General features: G+C 43.1%; 1 protein-coding gene across 1 annotated transcript in view; it reads left to right on the plus strand.

Moving 5' to 3' along the window:
* LOC122943777 (pancreatic alpha-amylase-like) overlaps positions 1-25,413 on the plus strand; it is a 127,830-nt gene extending 102,417 nt beyond the window's left edge. The window contains exons 8-10 of the mRNA XM_044301804.1: positions 365-486; positions 2,390-2,515; positions 25,190-25,413. Of these exons, the coding sequence (XP_044157739.1) occupies positions 365-486; positions 2,390-2,515; positions 25,190-25,379 (438 nt within the window). The 3' untranslated portion in view covers positions 25,380-25,413. The remainder of the gene's footprint in view (positions 1-364; positions 487-2,389; positions 2,516-25,189) is intronic.
* Positions 25,414-26,397: the final 984 nt, after the last annotated feature.

The raw sequence follows: 26,397 nt of genomic DNA on the forward strand, positions 1-26,397 counted from the left end.
TTGACTGTTGATCCAGTTTAGTTGCCACTTTGAATAGTTTATATTTTTTTTCTCTAAGGGCAATTGGGATCACATCTTATGGAGGATTTGCTTTCCTCTGAATCAAAGGCAGAAAAAAACTTGTCTTGTCTCCCTTGTTTGAACTTCATGTTTCTTTCAAGAGTAATAACTATTCAATACCTCATGCATGTCACTTGATTATGCTAGCCACCTATAGTGAGGAACATATTCTTAGGGGTCAGATACCATCTTTAATGGCAGAATGATCAATTCAAATACATTAAAATAAAAAAATAAAAATGTTTTTACATAGATAAAAAAAATAGATAAAAGAATAAAATTATCTGTGAATTAACATCTGCAGGATACAAATGACTGGATTGGACCACCAAGCTACAGTAATGGGTCCACTAAAGCTGTCACTCTCAATGAAGATACCACTTGTGGTAATGGCTGGGTTTGTGAGCACAGATGGAGACAAATAAAGTAAGCTATACAATTTATAGACATAGTAATCAATGGATCTGGCAATGTAAATAAATACAGTACAGACCAAAAGTTTGAACACACCTTCTCATTCGAAGAGTTTTCTTTATTTTCATGACTATGAAAATTGTAGATTCACACTGAAGGCATCAAAACTATGAATTAACACATGTGGAATTATATACATAACAAAAAAGTGTGAAACAACTGAAAAAATGTCATATTCTAGGTTCTTCAAAGTAGCCACCTTTTGCTTTGATTACTGCTTTGCACACTCTTGGCATTCTCTTGATGAGCTTCAAGAGGTAGTCACCTGAAATGGTCTTCCAACAGTCTTGAAAGAGTTCCCAGAGATGCTTAGCACTTGTTGGCCCTTTTGCCTTCACTCTTCGGTCCAGCTTACCCCAAACCATCTCGATTGGGTTCAGGTCAGGTGACTTTGGAGGCCAGGTCATCTGGCGCAGCACCCCATCACTCTCCTTCATGGTCAAATAGCCCTTACACAGCCTGGAGGTGTGTTTGGGGTCATTGTCCTGTTGAAAAATAAATGATGGTCCAACTAAACGCAAACCGGATGGAATAGCATGCCGCTGCAAGATGCTGTGGTAGCCATGCTGGTTCAGTATGCCTTCAATTCAGTATGCCTCCATGCTTCACGGTGGGAACCAGGCATGTAGAGTCCATCCATTCACCATTTCTGCGTCGCACAAAGACACGGTGGTTGGAACCAAAGATCTCAAATTTGGACTCATCAGACCAAAGCACAGATTTCCACTAGTCTAATGTCCATTCCTTGTGTTCTTTAGCCCAAACAAGTCTCTTCTGTTTGTTGCCTGTCCTTAGCAGTGGTTTCCTAGCAGATATTCTACCATGAATACCTGATTCACACAGTCTTCTCTTAACAGTTGTTATAGAGATTTGTCTGCTGCTAGAACTCTGTGTGGCATTGACCTGGTCTCTAATCTGAGCTGCTGTTAACCTGCGATTTCTGAGACTGGTGACTCGGATGAACTTATCCTCCGCAGCAGAGGTGACTCTTGGTCGTCCTTTCTTGTGAGCCAGTTTCTTTGTAGTGGTTGATGGTTTTTGAAAACCATCTCAGGTGACTACCTCTTGAAGCTCATCAAGAGAATGCCAAAAGTGTGCAAAGCAGTAATCAAAGCAAAAGGTGGCTACTTTAAAGAACCTAGAATATGACATATTTTCAGTTGTTTCACACTTTTTTGTTATGTATATAATTCCACATGTGTTAATTCATAGTTTTGATGCCTTCAGTGTGAATCTACAATTTTCATAGTCATGAAAATAAAGAAAACTCTTCGAATGAGAAGGTGTGTCCAAACTTTTGGTCTGTACTGTACATTTTTTTTTGTTTTAAGGGGTTATTTCATAAATATAAAAAATGAAAAATAAGGAATCATATAGCGCATGACAAACAGTCCTGTACCTCACATGGATCCAGAGTGCCCCCCATTTATTACTGGAATTGCTCTGCTAGATTTATTTCTAGCTGGCAGCTCAGGGGATGTGTCCTTTCTCAGAGGGTGTGTCTTTAACTGCCACAGTTTCGAGCAGAATATATGACTGGTGGCAGTTGAAGGTTCGAAATAAGCATATGCAAACACCTCAGCAAGGTGGACAGAGAGATAAGGAAAGGAAAAAACAGCAGGTGGCGCTATACAGATACATTTTTTTTAATAACTAACTATACAAAATGTTTAATTTCATGCATTGAAATAGTATTCAGATCCAGGTGCTGGTTTAAAAAATGTAGAAAATCCCTTTAATGAATTTTCTACGTAAAATATAAATGAAAAACTGTAGTTTACTTGGACTGGTATGGACTGGTAAAGTTCGAATAGCTAAAGGAATTTTTCCTAATCTGTATTTGATTATTTTGTAGGAACATGGTCATCTTCCGTAATGTTGCTAATGGTCAAGCTCTCACTAATTGGTGGGACAATGGAGAAAACCAGGTTGCTTTTGGACGTGGAAGTTCAGCATTTATTGTGTTTAACAATGATAACTGGTGAGTGAGGTTTTTCAAGCAGCTTAAGATTAGTTTACTGCACACTAAAGGCACATTTACAAGGGTTAATGATTATTCCTGTTTGGACACTATTTTTTAGGGACTAGATAAGAATATTGCCGCATAAAATGTGCGAAATGTATTAAAGAGATAGTGCAAATTATTGGTGTCAGTGTACAATATGCCTAGTGAAGCGCATCAGCTAATGATGCTACTTGCACCAAATCCAGAAAATGAATGTGTATAATCAAATAAAGTAACAATTGCATAATAAAGTGTCTCAATGACCTACAATCAGCTCAACAGTTCATTCATATTTTTCCTAAACCAAATTGTAATGTGTCCATTAGAAACATCTGATTAGCACCCCATTACTCACCTCAAAGCGGGTTATGCAATCTGTATGACACAGATCCCACTATTGCACACTTCAAAGAGGCGACATAGAAGAAGGGACACAGTCCCATTTTTCTCAAAAGAAAAAGTTTTGATACCGTGTAAGCCAGTAGTGAGAAGTCATGATGCTCTTCAAAAGAGAAACAATATAAATATTGTAATTTGATACCTTTTAATGGCTAACTAAAATAAATGATGTTATAAAGCAAGCTTTTGAGACTCTGAGGTCCCTTCTGGCCTGAAGAAGGGACCTCAGAGTCTCGAAAGCTTGCTTTATAACATCATTTATTTTAGTTAGCAATTAAAAGGTATCACATTGCAATATTTTATATTGTTTCTCTTTTGGAGAGCATCAAGACTTCATTTAACTCAAGTAACTTCAAAAGAGCCATAAATAAAAATGTTGTCAGCCCTGAAAATTATAGAATTATGCAAAATAGCCAGGAACCAATAACAGACAACATTATAATTTTAACATCATTATTATAAACTATGTCAGCTCCGCAAAAATTCCAGAACAGGAATGAGAATTGGATCCCGCATCAAGGTAAGTGCTTGAATCAGACCAAATGTATATCAAGCTAAAAAGAAAAAAAATATATATAATAATAATGATAATAATAATAAAAAAGTATATTTTAATAAAGTTCAGTACACAGTAAATACCCATGAGAAAATCAAGATGCACAAGTCTAAAAATGAACTTGATAGGGTAGAATCTAGTTGAATAACTGTAAAAAATAATCAATATTAAGGACTTTGATGCAGACAATCAAGTATGCTAATTAATTCAGCTTCACATATCTTCAGTAACTGTTCTCTGTTCCCTCCTCTTCTAAAGAGCAGGATATGATCAATAATACAAAATCTCAGCTTATTCACAGGATGTTCAGCTACTTTAAAATGTAGAGAAACTGCTAATTCACATTTACACATGTGGATGGAGGGCTTATGATTGTTCAAACAACTCCTTGCCCCAGTTGTCTCCCCCCTGCACATAAATAAAAGAAGCATTCCCACCAGGTGCATAGCTATAGTGGAAGCAGGGGAAGCGGCTGCTTTGCGGCACAAAGTCAGAAGGGGCCCACCCAGGAGGAATTCTAAAAGATTTTATTGTCAGGGCCCCCTCACGAGTGTTAAACTATGATATTATATACAGTGACAGTATATAGGTATATATATACATGACATATAGTATATACTGTATGTGTAGTAAATGGATGGAGCAGTTGCTGGGCCTGGTCTAAGAAAGCGATCTTTACTAGCTACAGGAGTGAGGGCTGCACAGAAGAAAGTGGTTGCAAAAAAGTTGCTGGGGGAAGGTCATTTCTAGTTATGCTACTGACTGACAAAATATTTTATCCTCTGACCTGTTAGAAAGATTGTTGATGTGAACTGTAATGAAGGTAATGTTCTTACCAGTGACTGTATTTGGGCATTATCCCCTCTCTTCTCATACTCAGCTGTGTCAGACTTTCCAACTAATACAGCATCTTATTTGTGGACAGGAAGCCATTTTCTCTATGTATTCCTATGGAACCCTCAATGTCAGTCTTATAGGAATGAATAGAAAAGTAACTGACTTTCTGCCCTGTGTCAGTACGGCACTGGAGCGACCGGGAAAACATGGGTCTCTGTTGTTTCAAACAGCAGAGACCCATGGCTAATGACCGCGACTGGCAATAATACAGATTGCGGTCATTAAAGCCTTTGGATTCCTTGATCCAGTGTGATCATGGCAGCTAAAAGCTAAAAAATCTGGAAGCGCTTCTTACCGGCATCCATGGCGGTTAATGAGGATGACAGTATTGGTTTCAATATGCTGGGTCTCTCTGAAGAGACCCAGGGTATTGGAGCTGTAATTCTTATTTCGCCCAGCAGGTGGCAGGCCAAAATAAGAAATGAGCAATTCAAGTACCATTAAGGATCTATATGAAATATAATGGTACAGAATAAAGTGAGTCTTGTAGCCTCAAACATGAACTACAAAACCATAAAGCAAAAAAAAAGTAAAAACTATTAAAAAATTTATATATAAAAATTTAAATCACCCCCCTTTCCATAGAATAAAAAATGTATACAAAAATAACAAAATATATAAACATCATGGCTCATGGGCATAACCGCATCTAAAAATGCCTGTTTTATTAAAATGTTAAAATATTTTTGCAATACAGTGAAAAAATGGTCAAATTGGCCTATTGACCATTTTTTCATCTCTTCTCTTACCCCAATTTTTTTTTAAATAAAATGTGATTAAAAAGTCACACACTCCAAAATGGTATCAATAAAAACTACAGATCGTCCCACAAAATATGAACCCGCACACAGCTCAGTAAATATAACTATATCATAGTTATGAGGGTCAGAATATGGTGATGTAAAAAGGAAGGAATTGTGTTTTTTTTTCAAATTTTACCCCATTTGGATTTTTTCCCGCTTCCCTCTACATTGTATGCCATATTAAATGATGGCATTAGAAAGTACAACTTATCCCACAAAAAATAAGCCCCCAAATGGATATGTGAATGGAAAAATAAAAAAGTTATGGCTCAAGGAAAATAGGAAAGAAAAATGAAGACACAAAATATAGAAAACCTCCGGTAACCAAGGGTTTGAAACTCAGAAATACAGTCTCTGGTGAGATCTTCAATACAATTTACATCAAATTTCATTCAAACCTACATGTGAGTAAAAAAAATGTTTTATAATTATGACTTCTTATTAGACCTGGATCGGATGTATATATTTATTCCCTTTCAACATTAATGTTGTAATCTTGTAATCAAGACAAGGGACAATAAAAAAAATCTAAAATGTGCTAATATTTCTTAGCACAAACACAGCATGTTGGCTAGCCTTATCATAAGTATAAACAGTCGTATCTTAACAAATTATTTCTATCTGTTAGCCTTCTAAAAAGACCAGTTCTATGATTTCCACCTTCAATATATACCACTGTGTCAAATAATTGTATACACGTCTCATTACTAATCATTGTAAACTTATTGTATGTATCAAATGATTTAAAAAAAGGACAAAAACTCATGAAAACCCTCTGCTGATCCTCACCACATCAGAATCAATGAAAAGTGGTGGGACACATAAGACAGAAGCCTTTATAGGGGTATTCCCATCTTCAGTTTTCATACTTACCTTCGTCCAGCGTGACGTCCACTTCCTGGATTCGGCTGGGTTTGAGTGACGTCTTCTCCCGGCCAGGCCGCGCTTGCGCAGAAGACTGAAGTTTTTCTCTCAGCCGGGCCGCGCAATGTGCGCGTTCAGGACATTGCGCGGCCCAAAGGGAGAGAATCTTCAGTCTTCTGCGCAAGCGCGGCCCGGCGGGATTCGACAGGCGAGGTGGCCGTAACCAGGGGAGACGAAAGACAACAATCAGGTAAGAGGGGACTTATTTTCTCAAAAAGGCTGGGAATTGGGTAATAAATTGTATTTAGAAAAATGATCACTGTCAAATCATTAAGAGTTAACAGTGATCATTGTGATGGGAATACCCCTTTAAGTCTGCCATATGGATGTTGATATAAGTTTGTGCCATGATTGATCCCATAGAAGTCCCCTGCAATTGAACATATATTAAGCTTTAGTCTATATCTCAGATAATGTAATGTGTAAAATATTTACCACTAAATCCCATTCTTCTTGTATGTCAATTTGGGGACCTTGCAGCTTCTCGTTCTTGTACTTGCAGTAATGCTGCTTTCCACCCCTCAAGGTGCGTACAATTGTTCCATCACTGGAATACCTAAAAAACTAATGTCCCTTCTCTAGTGAGTATGTCATCTCTTCAAGGTGTGCAATATTGGGCTCAGTGGCATATACATAGTGTGACCCATTTTGTGCCGTTTTGGGTAGGAGTGTTGTTCATGGTCCAACTGTCTCACGACTATGCGTGAACAGAGGGTCTGTTTTGGTCCATTCTACTGCGCAGGTGTGGGCGCAAGGGGTTACCACAAGGATATTCCGCAGCTTCACTATGGGGTTCTGACCTTGCATTTTTCGGACATGTGCAATGGATTTAGCCAGATGCTGCATTGTTTAAATGGACAATGGGTTTACTTTTTGTTCTGTTCCCAAGTAGTGTTTACTTATGATATTTTTTATATAAATGTAACTTTATGAAGAATATGATTAATATGAACTCTTAAGCTTATTGTGGGTCATTAAGATAATTTATTATGTACTTTATCCATTTATTTTTTTGCATTTTGTATGTATATTTTAGTGTTTTCATTAAATTAGTTTAATTAAAGGGGTTGTCCACTTTATTTATATTGATGACATATCCTCAATATCTCATCAATATCAAATAGGCAGGGGTCAGACTCCCTGCTCCCCCGCTGATCAGCTGTTTGAAGACAAGGCTGAGCTCCTGCAAGAGCTGCCTTCTCTTCATTGTTTACCTGCTCGCCTTCACAACCACAGCGGTGAGTTGTAATTACAAGTAAGCAATCCCATTCACTTCTATGGGATGGTTTCTTCCTATAGACTTGAACAGAAAGGAGCTGTTCCATAGAATGAGTGTCCTTCTCTTCAAACACCTGATTGACGAGGGTGCTGAGAGTCAGACCCTGCAGATCTGACATTGAGGATATGTCATAAAAATTGTTGAGCGAACCGGAACTGTAAAGTTCAGGTCCGTACCGAACTTTGTGAGTTTGGGTACCCGAACTCGAACTTTGCTGGAGAAGTTCGAGTTCGGTGTTTGGGAAATAATAATGCTTGTTGAAAGGCTGCAGGGCAGCCAATCAACAAGCTTTTAAGCTATGTGCACTTAGAAGCCATCACAGCCATGCCTACTAATGGCATGGCTGTGATTGGCCGGTGTATCATGTGACCCAGCCTCTATACAAGCTGGATCACATGTAGCACCGCCCATCAGCTCTGAGTAGTTGAGCGACAGGAAGCAGGCAGCTGAAGCGAGGGAGAGTGTTAGGAATCTAGCTATTTGTTTTGTGGGTGACCTATAATGATTTTTGTGGGTGCAATACACCAGCTTTGCGCTCCTGACACAGAAATATAATAATAAATCTGGCTGTTAATTCTGTGGGTGACCTATGGCTATTTTTTGTGGGTGCAATGCACCATTTTTGTACCCCTGACACAAAAATATAATAGTTAATCCATTGGTTAGTTCAGTAGGTGACATATACCCATTTTTGGTGTGAGATACACATACACTGCATATGTGACAGGGAAATTAATATAGTTAATCCGTCTGTTATTTTGGTGGGTGACATATACCCATTTTTGGTGCGAGATACACATACACTGCATATGTGACAGGGAAATTAATATAGTTAATCCATCTGTTAGTTCAGTGGGTGACCTCAAAGAATGAGGAGTGCATCAAATAAGGGAAGTGGCCCTGGTCCTGGTGCTGCTGGTGGAGCTCCTGTTGCAAGGAGAGGATGTGGTCTACATGCCCAAATGAAACACCTTCCTCACGTGCACATAGGCGACAGGCGTCATTTTGTAGGCCCGAATACCGGTGTATGAATGGTGAGGCCAGAACAAGTATAAGCGGTAGAAGATTTGATGGCTGATAGTGCCTCCAGTTCCTTCACAATGTCTCCCACCTGGTCCCCTGCTAAATCAGCGGAGTTGGCACTTGCAGCCCATGGTCATCTGTCTTTCATCTCACCCCCTTGCAAAACAGCCAAGCAGTCTGAGCCCCAAGTCATGCAGCAGTCTCTTATGATTTTTGATGACTCTGCTGGTGGGGTTTCCGTGGGCCATCCACCTAGCCCTGCCCCAGAAGTGGAAGAGATTGAGTGCATCAATGCCAAACCACTTATGTTTCAGGATGTGGACATGGGAGGACCACCGCAGCACATTTCTGATGATGAGAATGACGAAACACAGGTGCCCACTGCTGCGGCTTTCTGCCGTGTGTAGACCGGCAAGGAGGGCAGGGGTGAAGAGTGGGTGGAAGATGATGTGGAGGATAATGAGATCCTAGACCCCACATGGAATCAGGCGAGTGACGTGTGCAGTTCGGAGGAAGAGGTGGTGGTCACACAGCGCCTGCCGCACAGCAAAAGAGGGAGCAGGGTGCAAAAGCAGAGTGGCCGTCCCCTAGCCAGTATGCCTGCTACTGCCCACCGCACCCAGGGACTGAGCACACCAAAGCCAGCTCCAAGGGGTTCCCTGGCGTGGCAGCTCTTCATACAATGTACTGATGACAAGACACAAGTGGTTTGCACGCTGTGCAATCAGAGCCTGAAGCGAGGCATAAATGTGTTCTAAACCTGAGCACCGCTTGAATGACCAGGCATATACTGTAAATGCAAAGCACGAGCTGCATTGGAGTACACACCTGAAAAACCACAAAAGATCTCAGGCTCCTCTTGCTCCATCTTCTGCTGCAGTCTCAGTCTCTTCCTCCCCCTCTGTAGTGACAGTGGCACCTGCCACCCGGCAAACAGAGGATGTGGCAGCAACACCATCCCTTCCACCACCGTCACCCAGCATGTCCACACTGTCCCATGGAAGTGCAATGGGCTGCCCCCTGGGGCCCTATTAGATGGAACAGAGTACCGAGCTATAGGAATGCCGAATGGTATAGGGTGGCCTAAAATGTCCCTTTATGTTGTTTGCGAGTGTCACTGTGCTCCTACCTGTATACAGCTGGAACCCCAGGCGTTGGCTTCAAAGCAAACAAATAGGGGGTAGTAATTGAGGGATAAAAGAAATAAGTTGAGTCCAGACCTTGTGATATAGTTGAATAGCAGCTTTACTTTGGTAAACATTTTCCAAAACGGTTTACAGACTTTGTCTTGGTCCCCGCAAGCTTTAGCATTAAACTCTGACAGGCAAACTTAACTCTGCTACATCTGTTACTCTCTGGCTCTGCTGTGCTGACAGGCTGACTATATTACTCAGCTTCTTCTTTATGCTGCAACTTCTCTCTTTGTAGTCTGTCTCTTAATTAGGCCAGGGAAATCTCCTCCTGGCTCCTGAGGCTCCAAACTGTGGCCTCCATATCCAGCAGAGCTGAAGGTGCTCTGGCTGACTTGGCTTTGCTTGGCCTGGGCATGTCCAGCAGAGACGTGCCCAGCACTTTTTTCCTTCCCCTAGCTGGGGGTAAGCTAGACTGCTCCTAGAAATTAGTCTCCAACCTTCCTTCAGGAAGTGGGACTCGCCCACTCCTCTACAGAGGGGGGTGTTAGAATGGAATGGAAAGCTCCATTTTACCTAACTGTAGCTCTGCCGTATTTGATGCCACCTGCTGGTGAACCAGGCACATTACACGTGAACATAACAGTTGCAAAATAGGATGTGCACGGTGTTTGGACCTGGAATAAATACACATGATGACATGAGATTAACCAGTAAAGACAGTAGTGAGGTGCAAAAGTGGTAATGCTAACACATTAGTGTTCAGCTGTCCATCCCCCAAACATCCGCGATCCCTGGCCCTAAATGCCAGCATTTCAAAATTCCAGGCCTTTGAAATGCTGTCATTCCGTCTGGTGGAGACAGAGACTTTTATAAACCTTATGGCTGTGGCTGTCCCACAGTACGTGGTTCATATCAGCCACTACTTTTCCTGGCGAGCCATCTCTGCCCCGCACAACCAAGTGGCGGACAAAATCAGGAGTGCACTGCGCAACACCATCTGTGGCAAGGTCCACATTACTACCGATACATGGACCAGTAAGCACGGGTAGGGAAGTTATATCTCCCTAACTGCACACTGGGTAAATGCAGTATCGGCTGGGCCTGAGGCGCATAGCAGTTTGGCACATGTCCTACCGCCACCGAAGATTGCAGGACATTTCTCGCTGCCTCCTCCTCCTACTCCGCTTCCTCCTCTACCGCCTTCTTATCCGGTCAGCGTAACACCTTCACTACCAACTTCAGCACAGCCAGGGGGAAACGACAGCAGGCTGTTTTGAAATTCATCTGTTTGGGGGAAAAACCCCACACCACGCGGGAGCTGTGGACGGGCATGGAACAACAGACAGATGAGTGGTTGGTGCCACTGAGCCTCAAGCCTAGCCTGGTGGTGTGCAAAAAAGGGCGAAATCTTGTAGCAGCTCTGGGGCTAGCAGGTTTGACACACATCCCTTGCCTGGCGCATGTGCTGCATTTGGTGGTGCAGAGGTGCCTGAAAAATTACCCCGATATGTGAGAGCTGCTGCAGAAAGTGCATGCTGTTTGTGCACGCTTTCGGCGTTCTCACCCTTCTGCTTCTCGCCTGTCTGCTCTGCAGCGTAACTTCGGCCTTCCCGCTCACCGCCTCATATGTGACGTACCCACAAGGTGAAACTCCACCTTGCACATTCTGGAGAGACTGCGAGCAGATGCAGCAGGCGATAGTGGAGTTTCAGCTGCAGCACACACGGGTGAGTCGCTCTGCGGAACAGCACCACTTCACCACCAATGAGTGGGCCTCCATGAGGGACATGAGTGCTGTGTTACACTGTTTTGAGTACTCCACCAACATGGCCAATGCCGATGACGCAGTCCTCAGCGTTACTATCCAACTTCTATGTCTCCTTGAAAAAGCATTTCAGGCGATGATAGAAGAGGATGTGGCACAGGAGGAAGAGGAGGAGGAAGAGGGATTATTTCCACTGTTATCAGGCCAGTCATTCACAAGTGGCTCGGAGGCACAGGCACTGTTCTGCAGGATGAGGAGGATGATGAGGAGGAGGAACTGTGAAAGTCACTGTTAAAGGGGCGGTCACTGTTAAAAGTCTGGCCACTGTGAAAGTCACTGTTAAAGGAGCTGCCACAGTGAAAGTCACTGTTAAAAGGGCGGTCACTGTTAAAGGGGCGGTCACTGTGAAAGTCACTGTTAAAGGAGAGGCCACTGTGTAAGTCACTGTTAAAGGGGCGGCCACCGTGAACGTCACTGTTAAAGGAGTGGTCATTATGGAAGCCACTGTTAAAGGAGCAACCACCGTGAAAATCACTGTTAAAAGGGTGGTCACTGTTAAAGAGACGGCCACCATGAAAGCCACTGTTAAAGGGGCAGTCATTATGGAAGCCACTGTTAAAGGGGCGACCACCGTGAAAATCACTGTTAAAAGGGCGGTCACTGTGAAAGTCACTGTTAAAGGAGAGGCCACTGTGTAAGTCACTGTTAGAAGGGCGGTCACTGTTAAAGGGGCGGCCACTGTGAACGTCACTGTTAAAGGGGTGGTCATTATGGAAGCTACTGTTAAAGGAGCAACCACCGTGAAAATCACTGTTAAAAGGGTGGTCACTGTTAAAGGGGCGGCCACTGTGTAAGTCACTGTTAGAAGGGTGGTCACTGTTAAAGGTGCGGCCACCTTGAAAGTCACTGTCAAAGAGGCATTCACCATTAAAGGGGCAGTCACTATCAAAGTCACTGTTAAACGGGCGGTCACCGTTAAACAGGCGCCCACTGTGAAAGTAAAAACTATGGGATACAAATAGCTGGGGGCACCTCCAACAATAGAAAAAGAGTGCCGGCTCACGGTATGAAATAGACGATGCAAAAGAGAAGAAAAAGAATACCGAAACGAGAGCCGCACATCTAAAATATAACAAATTTATTGGAAAAGACAGACACAACACAAAATGATTAAAAATTGTCGTATACAACAAATCAAGGCTATGTAAACCATATATCAGTACATGCCATCCTGGCTCACCACAGACATATGGGCAAACCCCCACATCAATTAATAGATAACAATAAAGTGCATGTAATCCATCAACAGGAATGAAAAATTCAAAATACTTATCATAAAAAGTATATCATGATGGGGGGCCTGCGTGGCGGTCAGGAGAAGAGCCCAACGCGTATCGCCAGACTTGCTAGCTTCCTCAGGAGTGCCTAGTCTCAAATGCTCCATGACTATACACATATATACAAGATAATCAATTACTAATGATTTTTACCTGTGTGCCAGGTCGCCATGTGGAGGAAGGGGGCCGCAACCTCCTCATTAGCATGAAATGGGAGAGGGGGAGAGAGGAGAGGAGAGGGGGGCGGGTGAAGATGTGCAGAGCGCCAGCGTGCAGGCATTATAGCCTATGTGATGAGCCATATGTGTACAGCGTTCGGCTGTGTCGACCGCGCATGCGCCCAAAACGGCAAGCGCAGGCCGCGTTCCAAACACCGGATACGATCGGCCGCGCATGCCCATTGGACACCCGCTGCGTGTCAACAGCCGGAAGCTGAGACTCAGACCTGATTGCAGGACCAGGAATGTATGAGGAGCCGCGGACTGCGCTCCAGGCACCGGATGCGGACAGCCGCGCATGCCCATTGGACATCCACTGCGTGTCAGCGGCCGGAGATTACGTCACAGACCTGAATAAAGTATCAGAAGTGTATGGAAAGCCGCGGGCGAACGCACAGCTGCGAAGAAATGTATAAACTAACAAAAGATAAAATGTAGAAGAGTATAAATATGTAATACTGAAAAATATGGCTATTGCAAATAGCCTAATACAAAATCTGCTATATTCAAGAAAAAATGTATGAATTAATGCATATCAAAAAACCACATTGAAACCCTCAATTAGACTTGTATTACTGTCATCTAGTTAATTCATGTGCAGAATTAACCATCAGTCAGTAAAGACTTGACATGTTGATTCGACAACATGACCAACACCCAAAACAATGTGAGAATTACACTTACCCTACTATTACAACTTGTCACAGCCTTCCTTTGTTTAATTTATGCAAATTAGTTTTATCAATGATATTGCCAATATTTAAATTCTCTCCCTTTTGAGGAAATTTTCTGGGACAAGAAGATTATTTAAAGTTTTTTGATTTTTATATTTTATTTTTTATTTTTTATTTTTTATATTAATTATATTATTATTATTTGTTTTTTTATATATTTTATTATTTATTTTTTTATATTTTTTTATATATATATAATTTATTTTAATATTATTTTTATACTTTATATATTTTTTGTTTTTTATTCATTCCTTTTTATATATAAATATTTTTTACTATGTTTTCAATTCTTTATATTATATATATATACCATCATTCTGCATATAATTTATGATTATTTTTTACATATACAATGATACTTTTGTCTTTTGTAGTACATTTTATTATTTTGTATATTATTATATGTAAAAGATTTTTATCAATATTTTTCAGATTATAATTTTAAAATAGTTGTTGTATTTGACCATTTTTTATACTCTTCAAATTATAAAAAAAAAAAAAGGGGGATTCTTCGCTCTGTGCTATCGCCCACAGCGCCCCACAAACGGGCCACATAAATGAGGAAACATTTCACAGGATAAGGTAATCAATAAGGTGCTGCACCAAGATGTAGACAGAAAAATATGAATAAAAATAAAAGTAATAACAATCTAGTGCATCAAATATCAAATAGATCATCTAATACATGTCCAATCTAAGGATGATCATAGGTGATCCTCTTCCATAATGATTTAGTGAGATTCTTTCAAATAAGTGACAAAGAGGTCCCCTCCATGCCAAAGCGCAGAGAAGAGAATAATCCGTTGGATCCAAGAAAAAAAGACGAAGAACCAAATAATCGCGTGAGAAACCATGTGTGTATCTAAAAGAAACAAACAAACAAAAAGAAAGTGAAAAATGCAGAACATTACCTAGCATAAAAACCTGTGAATAAAAGTTCCTCGTTAAGGCCCTGCGGGGACAAACAATCCAGATTGTAAATCCAACGGGATTCCGCTTTAAGCAGACATTGTGTCATCCGTGTACCCCTGATACTATAATTTATTTTCTCCAAGCCCACCACCTGTAAACCATTGTACTTACCACCGTGATGGTCCAAGAAATGTGCAGCCACAGAAGTAAGTATTTTCTCCTCATCGGCTTGATCCCGAGCGGCCAAATTGATATTGGACATATGTTGCTGCATCCGTTTGCGCAGTTCTTGTGAAGTTTGGCCCACATACAATTTCTTACACGGGCAAATGATCCCATAAACAACATTTCTGGTGCGGCAGTTTATGTAATGGTGCAAACGTACACATTCCTTGCCATTCACGAAGTTATCTCTTCCCAACATAAATGGGCAGACGTTGCATTGGCCACAGGGATGTGTGCCCTTCAATTTGATGCCCCTGCTCAGTCCCCGTGTGGGACGCTGAAAATGGCTGCACACAAGTTGGTCCTTGAGGGAGGGCGCCTTGCGGGCAATAATCTTCGGCTTGTCATCCAAAAGGGGCGTCAATCTGTGATCTGAAGTGAGCAGGAACCAATGGTTCTCCAAGATTTTATATAACGCGGACCACTGATTGTTGTAGCGTGTAATTAAATGTATCCTGCCATCCCTGGTTTTTGGTTTCGGGGTGAACAATTCCATTCGCTCAGTGCTCTTCGCTTCTTCATAGGCATGGGAGATAAGCTTCCTGGGGTATCCCCTTTTCTGGAACCGTGATGTCAAATCTGCCGAAGCTGTCCTGAAGTCGGTTAGGTTGGTACAATTGCGTCGCAATCTAAGAAACTGCCCTTTTGGTATTCCTCTCTTCATATGGGCTGGATGAAAGCTTTGATAATGTAACAAATTATTAGTGGCCGTACTCTTTCGAAAGAGAGATGTGACAATCCGTTCGTTTTCCTTACGCAGTCTCAGATCCAAAAATTCCACCGTGTCATCCGAGATATTATATGTCAAATGAATATTCAAGTCATTTTGGTTCAGTGTTTCAATGAATTGGATACAGGTCTCCCTGGAGCCCTGCCAGAAGAACAAGACATCGTCAATATAGCGGAACCAGCCCACCACGCCCTCTCGGAAGGACGTCGACGGGTACACGCGAGCCCCCTCCCACCAACCCAAAAAGAGGTTTGCGTAGGAGGGCGCACAGCGTGCCCCCATCGCCGTTCCGGACTCCTGCCTATAAAAGGTCCGATCAAAAACAAAGTAATTGTGATGTAACACAAAATGCAGGAGACTCACCAGAAAGGCGCGGTGGGCTGGCTCCCCCGAGGTTGACTTCTCCAAGAAATAGGTGGTGGCGCTGATGCCATCCTTGTGCGCAATATTCGTGTACAAAGATTCAACATCGCAGGTCACGAGCAATACATTGGAGGTAATTGACAGTTGTTCCAACATTTCAATCAGATGGAGAGAATCCCGCACATATGAGGGTAATCCTAAAACCATGGGTTGGAGAAAAAAATCCAAATAAGTGCAGGCCTGTTCACACAAACCCCCAATGCCGGCCACAATGGGTCGACCTGGGGGGTTGTGGAGGTCCTTATGCACTTTCGGGAGCATATAAAACGTGGGGATAATCGGTTGACTCACCTCGAGAAATTGATGCTCCTTTTTAGTGATGATAAACATATCCCGAGCTGATTTCAATAGTTGGTCCAGTTTTTTCTTGAAAACCACTGTGGGGTCCGAGGGTAAGGGTACATAAAATGCTCCATTTTTCAACTGTCGAGTAGCCTCTTGTATGTATAAATCCATGTCCCATAGGACCACATTACCGCCCTTATCCGCCTCTTTGATGACAAAGGTGCTATTGACCTGCAATTTTCGTATAGTATCGGATTCCAGGCTATTGAGATTTCTACCTTGCAGGCAATCAGGTTTAAGTCTCTGTATCTCATGTACTATGGCTTGAAAAAAGAGTTGAATGTTAGGAAATAAATTGAATGAAGGGGTCAGTAGAGAGGGCTTATTCAAGGTGAAACACCTCCTACCTGTTTCGGACTCATTTTCTCGCAAAAGGTCCATGAGATCCATAAATACCCCACGTTCATCCTCAGCCAGAGTTTGTAAAATTGATGGTTGATTGTATAGAAGTTTAAAACAGAGTTGTCTGCAAAACAAATATGTGTCTTTAACAAATTCAAATTTGTCCAAGATTCGCATGGGGGAGAAGGAGAGTCCTTTTTCCAATATGGATTTCTCCTGGGGGGTCAAGTTATATGTAGATAGGTTTATAACCTGAAGAGCATTAGTGTCCATACCATTTAGTACTGTTGTAGTCGTCTCTTTTGGAAAAGTGGATAATTGTTGCCCCTGCGATGTTGTGGTCCTCTTTTTCTTGGATTTGCGTAGTCCCCTCCTTGTCCTCCATCGTCGCTGGCTTCTGATAAAAAATCGCCCTCACTCAAGCTCTGATCACTGGGATCAGTGTGACCACCAGTTATTCTTGTTGATGGATTCATGGTATTATTTCTACCCTGGCCACGCATATTCCCTGCATGCTTCCACTTAAAGGCCTGTTTATTTTCAAAATCTGTTTTGTCCCTTTGAAATTTAGACTTCTTCCCCATCATTATCTCTTTGTCATACTTATCCAATATTTCCCTTAATTTGGTATAGTAATTCTCGACCTTAGTTTTGTCATGTAGGGCCAGCTTTGCCTCCAGACCGACCAACCTCTGTTTCGTCAAGCGCAATAAATCCTTGTCATGCTCAATAAGCATGCCCATAAGGATTTTAGAGCATTGGGATAAACCCTGTTCCCAGGTGCTTCTAAATTCGGGGGTTACCTCCCAGGCAGGAAATTTCTGTACCCTGAGGCCCCTAGGGATAATACCACATTTGACATATTCTTCTAAGCTCTTAACATTCCACCATACCCTAGAGAATAGCTTGTGTGCGTCAGACAGCTCATTGCTCAAAGCCCTGAAGTCACCACCATCCCCCAAATCTCCCCCCTCCCCCTGGAACACCACAGAAACCTGCGAGTTCCATGCCGCCTCCCTATCCTCCACATGCACTGCCATGTGGACACACAGACTATCAAATAAATATAACAATATAAACAGGAGTGCCTCCCCAAGAAGACAGTGAAGAAACACTGCTAAAAAGTTAGAACTATGGGATACAAATAGCTGGGGGCACCTCCAACAATAGAAAAAGAGTGCCGGCTCACGGTATGAAATAGACGATGCAAAAGAGAAGAAAAAGAATACCGAAACGAGAGCCGCACATCTAAAATATTACAAATTTATTGGAAAAGACAGACACAACACAAAATGATTAAAAATTGTCGTATACAACAAATCAAGGCTATGTAAACCATATATCAGTACATGCCATCCTGGCTCACCACAGACATATGGGCAAACCCCCACATCAATTAATAGATAACAATAAAGTGCATGTAATCCATCAACAGGAATGAAAAATTCAAAATACTTATCATAAAAAGTATATCATGATGGGGGGCCTGCGTGGCGGTCAGGAGAAGAGCCCAACGCGTATCGCCAGACTTGCTAGCTTCCTCAGGAGTGCCTAGTCTCAAATGCTCCATGACTATACACATATATACAAGATAATCAATTACTAATAATTTTTACCTGTGTGCCAGGTCGCCATGTGGAGGAAGGGGGCCGCAACCTCCTCATTAGCATGAAATGGGAGAGGGGGAGAGAGGAGAGGAGAGGGGGGTGGGTGAAGATGTGCAGAGCGCCAGCGTGCAGGCATTATAGCCTATGTGATGAGCCATATGTGTACAGCGTTCGGCTGTGTCGACCGCGCATGCGCCCAAAACGGCAAGCGCAGGCCGCGTTCCAAACACCGGATACGATCGGCCGCGCATGCCCATTGGACACCCGCTGCGTGTCAACAGCCGGAAGCTGAGACTCAGACCTGATTGCAGGACCAGGAATGTATGAGGAGCCGCGGACTGCGCTCCAGGCACCGGATGCGGACAGCCGCGCATGCCCATTGGACATCCACTGCGTGTCAGCGGCCGGAGATTACGTCACAGACCTGAATAAAGTATCAGAAGTGCCTGCACGCTGGCGCTCTGCACATCTTCACCCACCCCCCTCTCCTCTCCTCTCTCCCCCTCTCCCATTTCATGCTAATGAGGAGGTTGCGGCCCCCTTCCTCCACATGGCGACCTGGCACACAGGTAAAAATTATTAGTAATTGATTATCTTGTATATATGTGTATAGTCATGGAGCATTTGAGACTAGGCACTCCTGAGGAAGCTAGCAAGTCTGGCGATACGCGTTGGGCTCTTCTCCTGACCGCCACGCAGGCCCCCCATCATGATATACTTTTTATGATAAGTATTTTGAATTTTTCATTCCTGTTGATGGATTACATGCACTTTATTGTTATCTATTAATTGATGTGGGGGTTTGCCCATATGTCTGTGGTGAGCCAGGATGGCATGTACTGATATATGGTTTACATAGCCTTGATTTGTTGTATACGACAATTTTTAATCATTTTGTGTTGTGTCTGTCTTTTCCAATAAATTTGTTATATTTTAGATGTGCGGCTCTCGTTTCGGTATTCTTTTTCTTCTCTTTTGCACTGTGAAAGTAAAAGTCACTGCTAAAGGGGTGGTCATTATGGAAGCCACTGTTAAAGGGGCGACCACCGTGAAAGTCCCTGTCAAAGGGGCATTCACCAATGAAGGGGCAGTCACTATGAAAGTCACTGTTAAACGGGCGGTCACTGTTAAATGGGCGGCCACTGTGAATGTCAATGTTAAAGGGGAGGTCACCATTAAGGTGGCGGCCACTATGAAAGTCACTGTTAAACGGGCAGTCACCGTTAAACAGGCGCCCACTGTGAAAGTGAAAGTCACTGTTAAAGGGGTGTTCATTATGGAATCCACTGTTAAAGGGGCGACCACTGTGAAAGTCGCTGTCAAAGGCGCATTCACCATTAAAGGGGCAGTCACTATGAAAGTCACTGTTAAACGGGCGTTCACCGTTAAACGGGTGGCCACTGTGAATGTCACTGTTAAAGGGGAGGTCACCGTTAAAGGGACGGCTACTATGAAAGTCACTGTTAAACGGTCGCTGTTAAAGGGGTGGTCACCATGGAAGCCACTGTTGAAGAGGCAGCCACCGTGAAAGTCACTGTTAAAGGGGTGATCACCATTAAATGGGCGGCCACTGTGAAAGCCACTGTTAAAGGGATTATTTCCACTGTTATCAGGCCAGTCATTCACAAGTGGCTCGGAGGCACAGGCACTGTTCTGCAGGATGAGGAGGATGATGAGGAGGAGGAACTGTGAAAGTCACTGTTAAAGGGGCGGTCACTGTTAAAAGTCTGGCCACTGTGAAAGTCACTGTTAAAGGAGCTGCCACAGTGAAAGTCACTGTTAAAAGGGCGGTCACTGTTAAAGGGGCGGTCACTGTGAAAGTCACTGTTAAAGGAGAGGCCACTGTGTAAGTCACTGTTAGAAGGGTGGTCACTGTTAAAGGGGCGGCCACCGTGAACGTCACTGTTAAAGGGGTGGTCATTATGGAAGCCACTGTTAAAGGAGCAACCACCGTGAAAATCACTGTTAAAAGGGTGGTCACTGTTAAAGAGACGGCCACCATGAAAGCCACTGTTAAAGGGGCAGTCATTATGGAAGCCACTGTTAAAGGGGCGACCACCGTGAAAATCACTGTTAAAAGGGCGGTCACTGTGAAAGTCACTGTTAAAGGAGAGGCCACTGTGTAAGTCACTGTTAGAAGGGCGGTCACTGTTAAAGGGGCGGCCACTGTGAACGTCACTGTTAAAGGGGTGGTCATTATGGAAGCTACTGTTAAAGGAGCAACCACCGTGAAAATCACTGTTAAAAGGGTGGTCACTGTTAAAGGGGCGGCCACTGTGTAAGTCACTGTTAGAAGGGTGGTCACTGTTAAAGGTGCGGCCACCTTGAAAGTCACTGTCAAAGAGGCATTCACCATTAAAGGGGCAGTCACTATCAAAGTCACTGTTAAACGGGCGGTCACCGTTAAACAGGCGCCCACTGTGAAAGTAAAAGTCACTGCTAAAGGGGTGGTCATTATGGAAGCCACTGTTAAAGGGGCGACCACCGTGAAAGTCCCTGTCAAAGGGGCATTCACCAATGAAGGGGCAGTCACTATGAAAGTCACTGTTAAACGGGCGGTCACTGTTAAATGGGCGGCCACTGTGAATGTCAATGTTAAAGGGGAGGTCACCATTAAGGTGGCGGCCACTATGAAAGTCACTGTTAAACGGGCAGTCACCGTTAAACAGGAGCCCACTGTGAAAGTGAAAGTCACTGTTAAAGGGGTGTTCATTATGGAATCCACTGTTAAAGGGGCGACCACTGTGAAAGTCACTGTCAAAGGCGCATTCACCATTAAAGGGGCAGTCACTATGAAAGTCACTGTTAAACGGGCGGTCACCGTTAAACGGGTGGCCACTGTGAATGTCACTGTTAAAGGGGAGGTCACCGTTAAAGGGGCGGCTACTATGAAAGTCACTGTTAAACGGTCGCTGTTAAAGGGGTGGTCACCATGGAAGCCACTGTTGAAGAGGCAGCCACCGTGAAAGTCACTGTTAAAGGGGTGATCACCATTAAATGGGCGGCCACTGTGAAAGCCACTGTTAAAGGGACGGCCACCTTGAAAGTCACTGTTAAAGGGGCGGTCACCATTAAAGGGGTGGCCACTGTGAAAGTCACTGTTAAAGCGCGGTCACCGTTAAAGGGGCGGCTACCGTGAAAGTCACTGTTAAAGGGGCGGTCACTTTTACATGGGTGGCCACTATGAAAGTCACTGCTAAAGGTGTGGTTACTGTTAAAGGTGCGGCCACTGTAAAAGTCACTGTTAAAGGGGAGGTCATCGTTAAAAGGGCGGTCACTCTGAAAGTCACTGTTAAATGGGGGGTTACCGTTAAATGGGCAGCCACTGTGAAAGTTGCTGTTAAAGGGGTGGTCACCATAGAAGCCACTGTTAATGGTGCAGCAAATGTGAAAGTAACTGTTAAATGGGCGGTCACTGTTAAAGGGGATGCCACCGTGTAAGTCACTGTTAAAGGGGCGGTCTCTGTTAAAGGGGCGCTTGCCGTGAAAGTAATTGTTAAAGAGGTGGTCACCGTTAAATGGGCGGCCACTGTGAAAGTTGCTGTTAAAGGGGTGGTCACCATAACAGCCACTGTTAAAGGGATGGCCACCGTGAAAGTCACTGTTAAAGGGGCAGTCACCATTAAAGAGGCGGTCACCATGAAAGTCACTGTTAAAGGGGCGGTCACAGTTAAAGGGGCGCCCACCATGAAAGTCACTTTTAAAGGGGCAGTCACTGTTAAAGGGATGGCCACCTTGAAAGTCACTGTTAAAGGGGCGGTCACTGTTAAAGCGGCGGTCACTGTTAAAGGGGCGGTCACCGTTAAATGGGCGCCCACTGTGAAAGTCGCTGTTAAAGCGATGATCACCATGGAAGCCACTGTTAAAGGGGCAGCCACAGTGAAAGTCACTGTTAAAGGGTCAGTCACAGTTAAAGGGGCACCCACCGTGAAAGTCACTGTTAAAGGGGCGGTCAACTTTAAATTGGTAGCCACTGTGAAAGTCACTGTTAAAGGGGCAGTCACCATTAAAGGGGTGGCCACTGTGAAAGTCACTGTTGAAGGGGCGGTCCTCGTTAAAAGGACGGCCACCTTGAAAGTCACTGTTAAAGGAAAGGGGTGGTCACTATTAAAGAGAAGGCCAATGTGAAAGTCACTGTCAAATGGGTGAAAAAAGTTAAAATGGCTGCCATTGTGAAAGTCACTATTAAAGGGACCGCCACCTTGAAAATCACTTTTAAAGGGGCGGTCACCGTTAATGGGGCGGCCACTGTAAAAGTCACCGTTAGAGGGGCGGCCATTGTGAAAATCATTGTAAAAGGGGCAGCCACTGTGAAAGTCACTGTTAAAGGGGTGGTCACCGTTAAAGGGGCGGCCACTGTGAAAATCACTGTTAAAGGGGCGGCCACTGTGAAAGTCACTGTAAGATGGGAGGTCACCATTAAAGGGGTGGCCATTGTGAAAGTCACTGTTAGATGGGCGGTCACCATTAAAGGGGTGGCCATTGTGAAAGTCACTGTTAAAGGGGCAGTCACCACTAATGGGGCAGCTACTGGGAAAGTCATTGTTAAAGGGGGTGTTCACCGCTAAAGAGGCGGCCTCTGTGAAAGTCACTGTTAAAGGAGCGGTCACTGTTGAAGGGGCGGCCATTGTGAAAGTCACTGTATTTAATATAAAATTGCAATAAATAAATACCCGGGCAATGCCGGCTCATCAGCTAGTCTATTCATAAATGACCCCCCCATGTGTTTTTACTGTGATTGCATTTTTTCACTGATGAAACTGCAGAGGCTTTTACCATATTGATTAAACATGTTTCTCATGTAAAAACATGGTAAAAACACATGCATTTTGTGATTTGTTTGTAAAAGCCAACACAATAGCAATGTGTGTTTGGTCCAGGAAACACAGTCTTTGGCCTGATTAAAGGAAATATATCACCAAAATTTTTATCTGCCAGTTAAAACCAGATAGCAACACACATATATATATATTTTTCTAATCTGGTTTTATTTTCTGATTGCATATTTATTTCTTCTGTTTCCTATACATAATTATGGGGCGGCCATCTTTCCTGAGCTGTTCTCAACAGCAGTTAGAAAGCATTAAGAAAATTGCTTTACGGCCGACCCATGGTCCGTAGACACAATGGTCAGGAGTGGATCTCATTGACTTCTATTGGAGAGTTTTCTAGGCATAGTCTATGACCTGTGCAGAGGTCATTGTATGAGGAAAGAATAAGCTTTGACAAACACCTAATATGAATGGTGGATCGTGTCTTATCTATACACAGAGGTGATATCTCCTAATCATTACAGGCAGATTAAAGGCCCTATTACACGGAGTGAATATCGTACAGCTTCTCGTACATGCAAGCGAAAATAAACAAGAATCATGTGATGTAATAAGTATGAACGTAATAGACGAGCGACATATCTCTTGTTTCTCGTCCATCGTGATCTTTCAGCATGCTTAAAGATTATCACTGTTTGCTAATAGATCCGTTCATATATTATGGAGTCGTCTACTCGCTAACAATCTCCTACCACCGTCTTGACCAAGCATCTGTCCACAATCTTGGCCGCAAGTACGAACGATTATTGATGTGTATAATAAGCGAAATTTTCGCTACTATCGAGTCGCTATATCTTCAATCGTTTATCTGCTGGTGTAATACTACCTTTAGAATGGTGCATAACTGCAGTGAAGTGATCTGTACAGGCCAAGAAGTGGCTTAGTGGCCATTGCGAAAACTGCAGGATTTTATAGTTTTTGTTTAAATATAGATTTAAATTAGAATTAAAAATAACATCACCAAAAATTCTTTGAAAATGGATTTAATATAAAAATGTGATTTAAACAATAGGTCATTTTCTGATGTTTCCTTTAAATGGATTGTCCCATCTCACACATTGGTGGCTTATCACTAGGATGGAATCCGCACCTACCTCTGAAACTGAGCCCACAAAGTGAAGGAGAGCAGCCTGTGCATGAGCGGACGCTCTCCATACATTTCTATGGGACTGGCGAAAATAGCTGTTAATAGCAAAGCCAGGACATCAGCTTCATAGATGTGAATGGAGAGGTGGCCGGGCTTGTGTGGTGTGCTATTTTTGGCACTCCTATAGAAATAATCATCAGGGGGCCGCCCATGTGTGGTCTGCTCTCCTTCTCTTTGCGGACTCCGTTCTAGAGTTGGATGCAGGTCCCAGGGGTGGGACGTGAACCTTTCAGACATTGGTGGCATATGCTAGTGATATTCCACCATTGTGTAAGATGGGCCAACCCCTTTAAGGTCAGTTTCGCAAGAGCCGCATTTCTTAGACCGAATGTTGCGCCTCTGGAATTCACAGAGTCATAATGATTTAAAATTCTATGAGTTCCTGCCTGTTTGCAAGTCTACTGTGATGTACTCACGGCATAACGGTACGTACATTAGAACAGTGGTGGGGCAGGAACTTTCAACATCAGATATCATTATGATGCTGTGGGTTCGGGTCAGGTGCACAATGTTCGGTCCAGAAAATGTGGCCATTATTTGGAGTGTTTTTCGTAGACTGTGAAAACTGAGCTTTTACATGGATCAATAATCAGGCCAATCATTGGAGATGAGCATTTGTATAAACATTTGTTCCCGATAACTGGGTTGTGTGAAGGTGCCAGCGATCACCCAGTTTACTCGTTTATCGGGTGATCGTGTCTTTCAGAGGGTGCCTAAATTCATTGCTTCTGGGCTACAGAATGTGTAAGGCAAACAGTGATCTGATAGTCAGGAACAATGATTTTCAAAGCCGACAAGTGTTCGCTGTAGTAATCACTTGTCCCCGTACAATGGAGGCGATGAAGATCTCATCTTCACTGATGACCAGGCAATTATATTGAATGTTTGGTGGTCTGAAATACTGGTCTGTGTAAAAGGACTTTTATACAGTCTCTCCTGGATTTGATTTCACAAATTGCATAAGAAAAGCTGATCAAAACCTGCATGGGCCCCCTTAAATTGAGTAAATATTCTTTCAGGCACATGGATGTTACCTTGAACACTGGACTTCCAGCTGGCACTTACTGTGATGTTATCTCTGGAGAGAAGAAGGAGTCATCTTGTACTGGCAAACAGATCACTGTGAGCAGCACTGGCTCGGCACGTTTCAAAATCAGCGGTTCAGCCGAAGACCCATTTGTTGCCATTCATGTCAATGCCAAACTGTAAATCTGTGCATTACCAATTAAACAAATGAGCATAATGCTTTGTAGCAGTTTTGTTCTGTATAATAAAATGCCGAAAGGAAGGAAAATAATTAGAGACGAGCAAATGGAATCCAACAAAGTGGAATTCAATCTGATTTTCAGGATAAATTTGATTTGCCGTGAAGCCGAATTTCCTTGTGCTTCATGCTAGCAAATCGATTTAACCTGAAATAGTAAAAAAAAAAACGTAAAAAAATCATACTTACTTCCTCCATTTGCTCACAACGGGCCAGCCACCATCTTAATTGAAGATCTCGTCCGAAATCCTGTGCCTGGTGACGTATGATGTCATCACCCTGGCCAGCGTGATGACGCCACCTTAGGGCGTGCGAGATTTCGTGCCAGATCTTCGCGAGCAAATGGCGGTAAGTATGATAAAAAAAAAATTCTGTTAATTTTACACTGTTATACATGTTTTATAGATACTGTTTTACATGTATGAACGAGGCATCTGTAGGGTAAAATGATGTGGAGCGGCGCTATCGCAGCTCCCTGTCATTGCACGGCGCTATTCGCCACAAAGTGTTTTTTTTTTTTTTATAAATTCGGCAAAGCAGCCGAATCGAGTTTTCTAAAACTTTGATCATCTCTAAAAATAATGTAAGCTTCACTTTGGTAACTGAGGCTGTGTGCACAGTGATCCTATTTCTGTTCTGCTCTATAAAGCCTCATTCACACATCTGTGTTTGACGGACGTGTGCTGCACGTGTTCTCCACTGACAGCACACGTCCCCGTTCATTTTAGCCCTCTTTCAAACGACCATATATTTTTTTCAGTGTTTTGTGGTCCGTTTTTCACAGATCCGTTCCGTTTTTTGCTTCCATTGTGTTTACGTTTCTGTTCTATTTTTCTGTTCCGTTTTTCCATATGGCATATACAGTAATTACATAGAAAAAATTGGGCTGGGCATAACATTTTCAATTGTTGGTTCCGCAAAAAAGGAACGGATACGAAAGACATACGGATGCATTTCCGTTTT

The sequence above is a fragment of the Bufo gargarizans genome, chromosome 7, assembly GCF_014858855.1.
Source record: "Bufo gargarizans isolate SCDJY-AF-19 chromosome 7, ASM1485885v1, whole genome shotgun sequence".
Classification (NCBI taxonomy): Eukaryota; Metazoa; Chordata; class Amphibia; order Anura; family Bufonidae; genus Bufo; species Bufo gargarizans.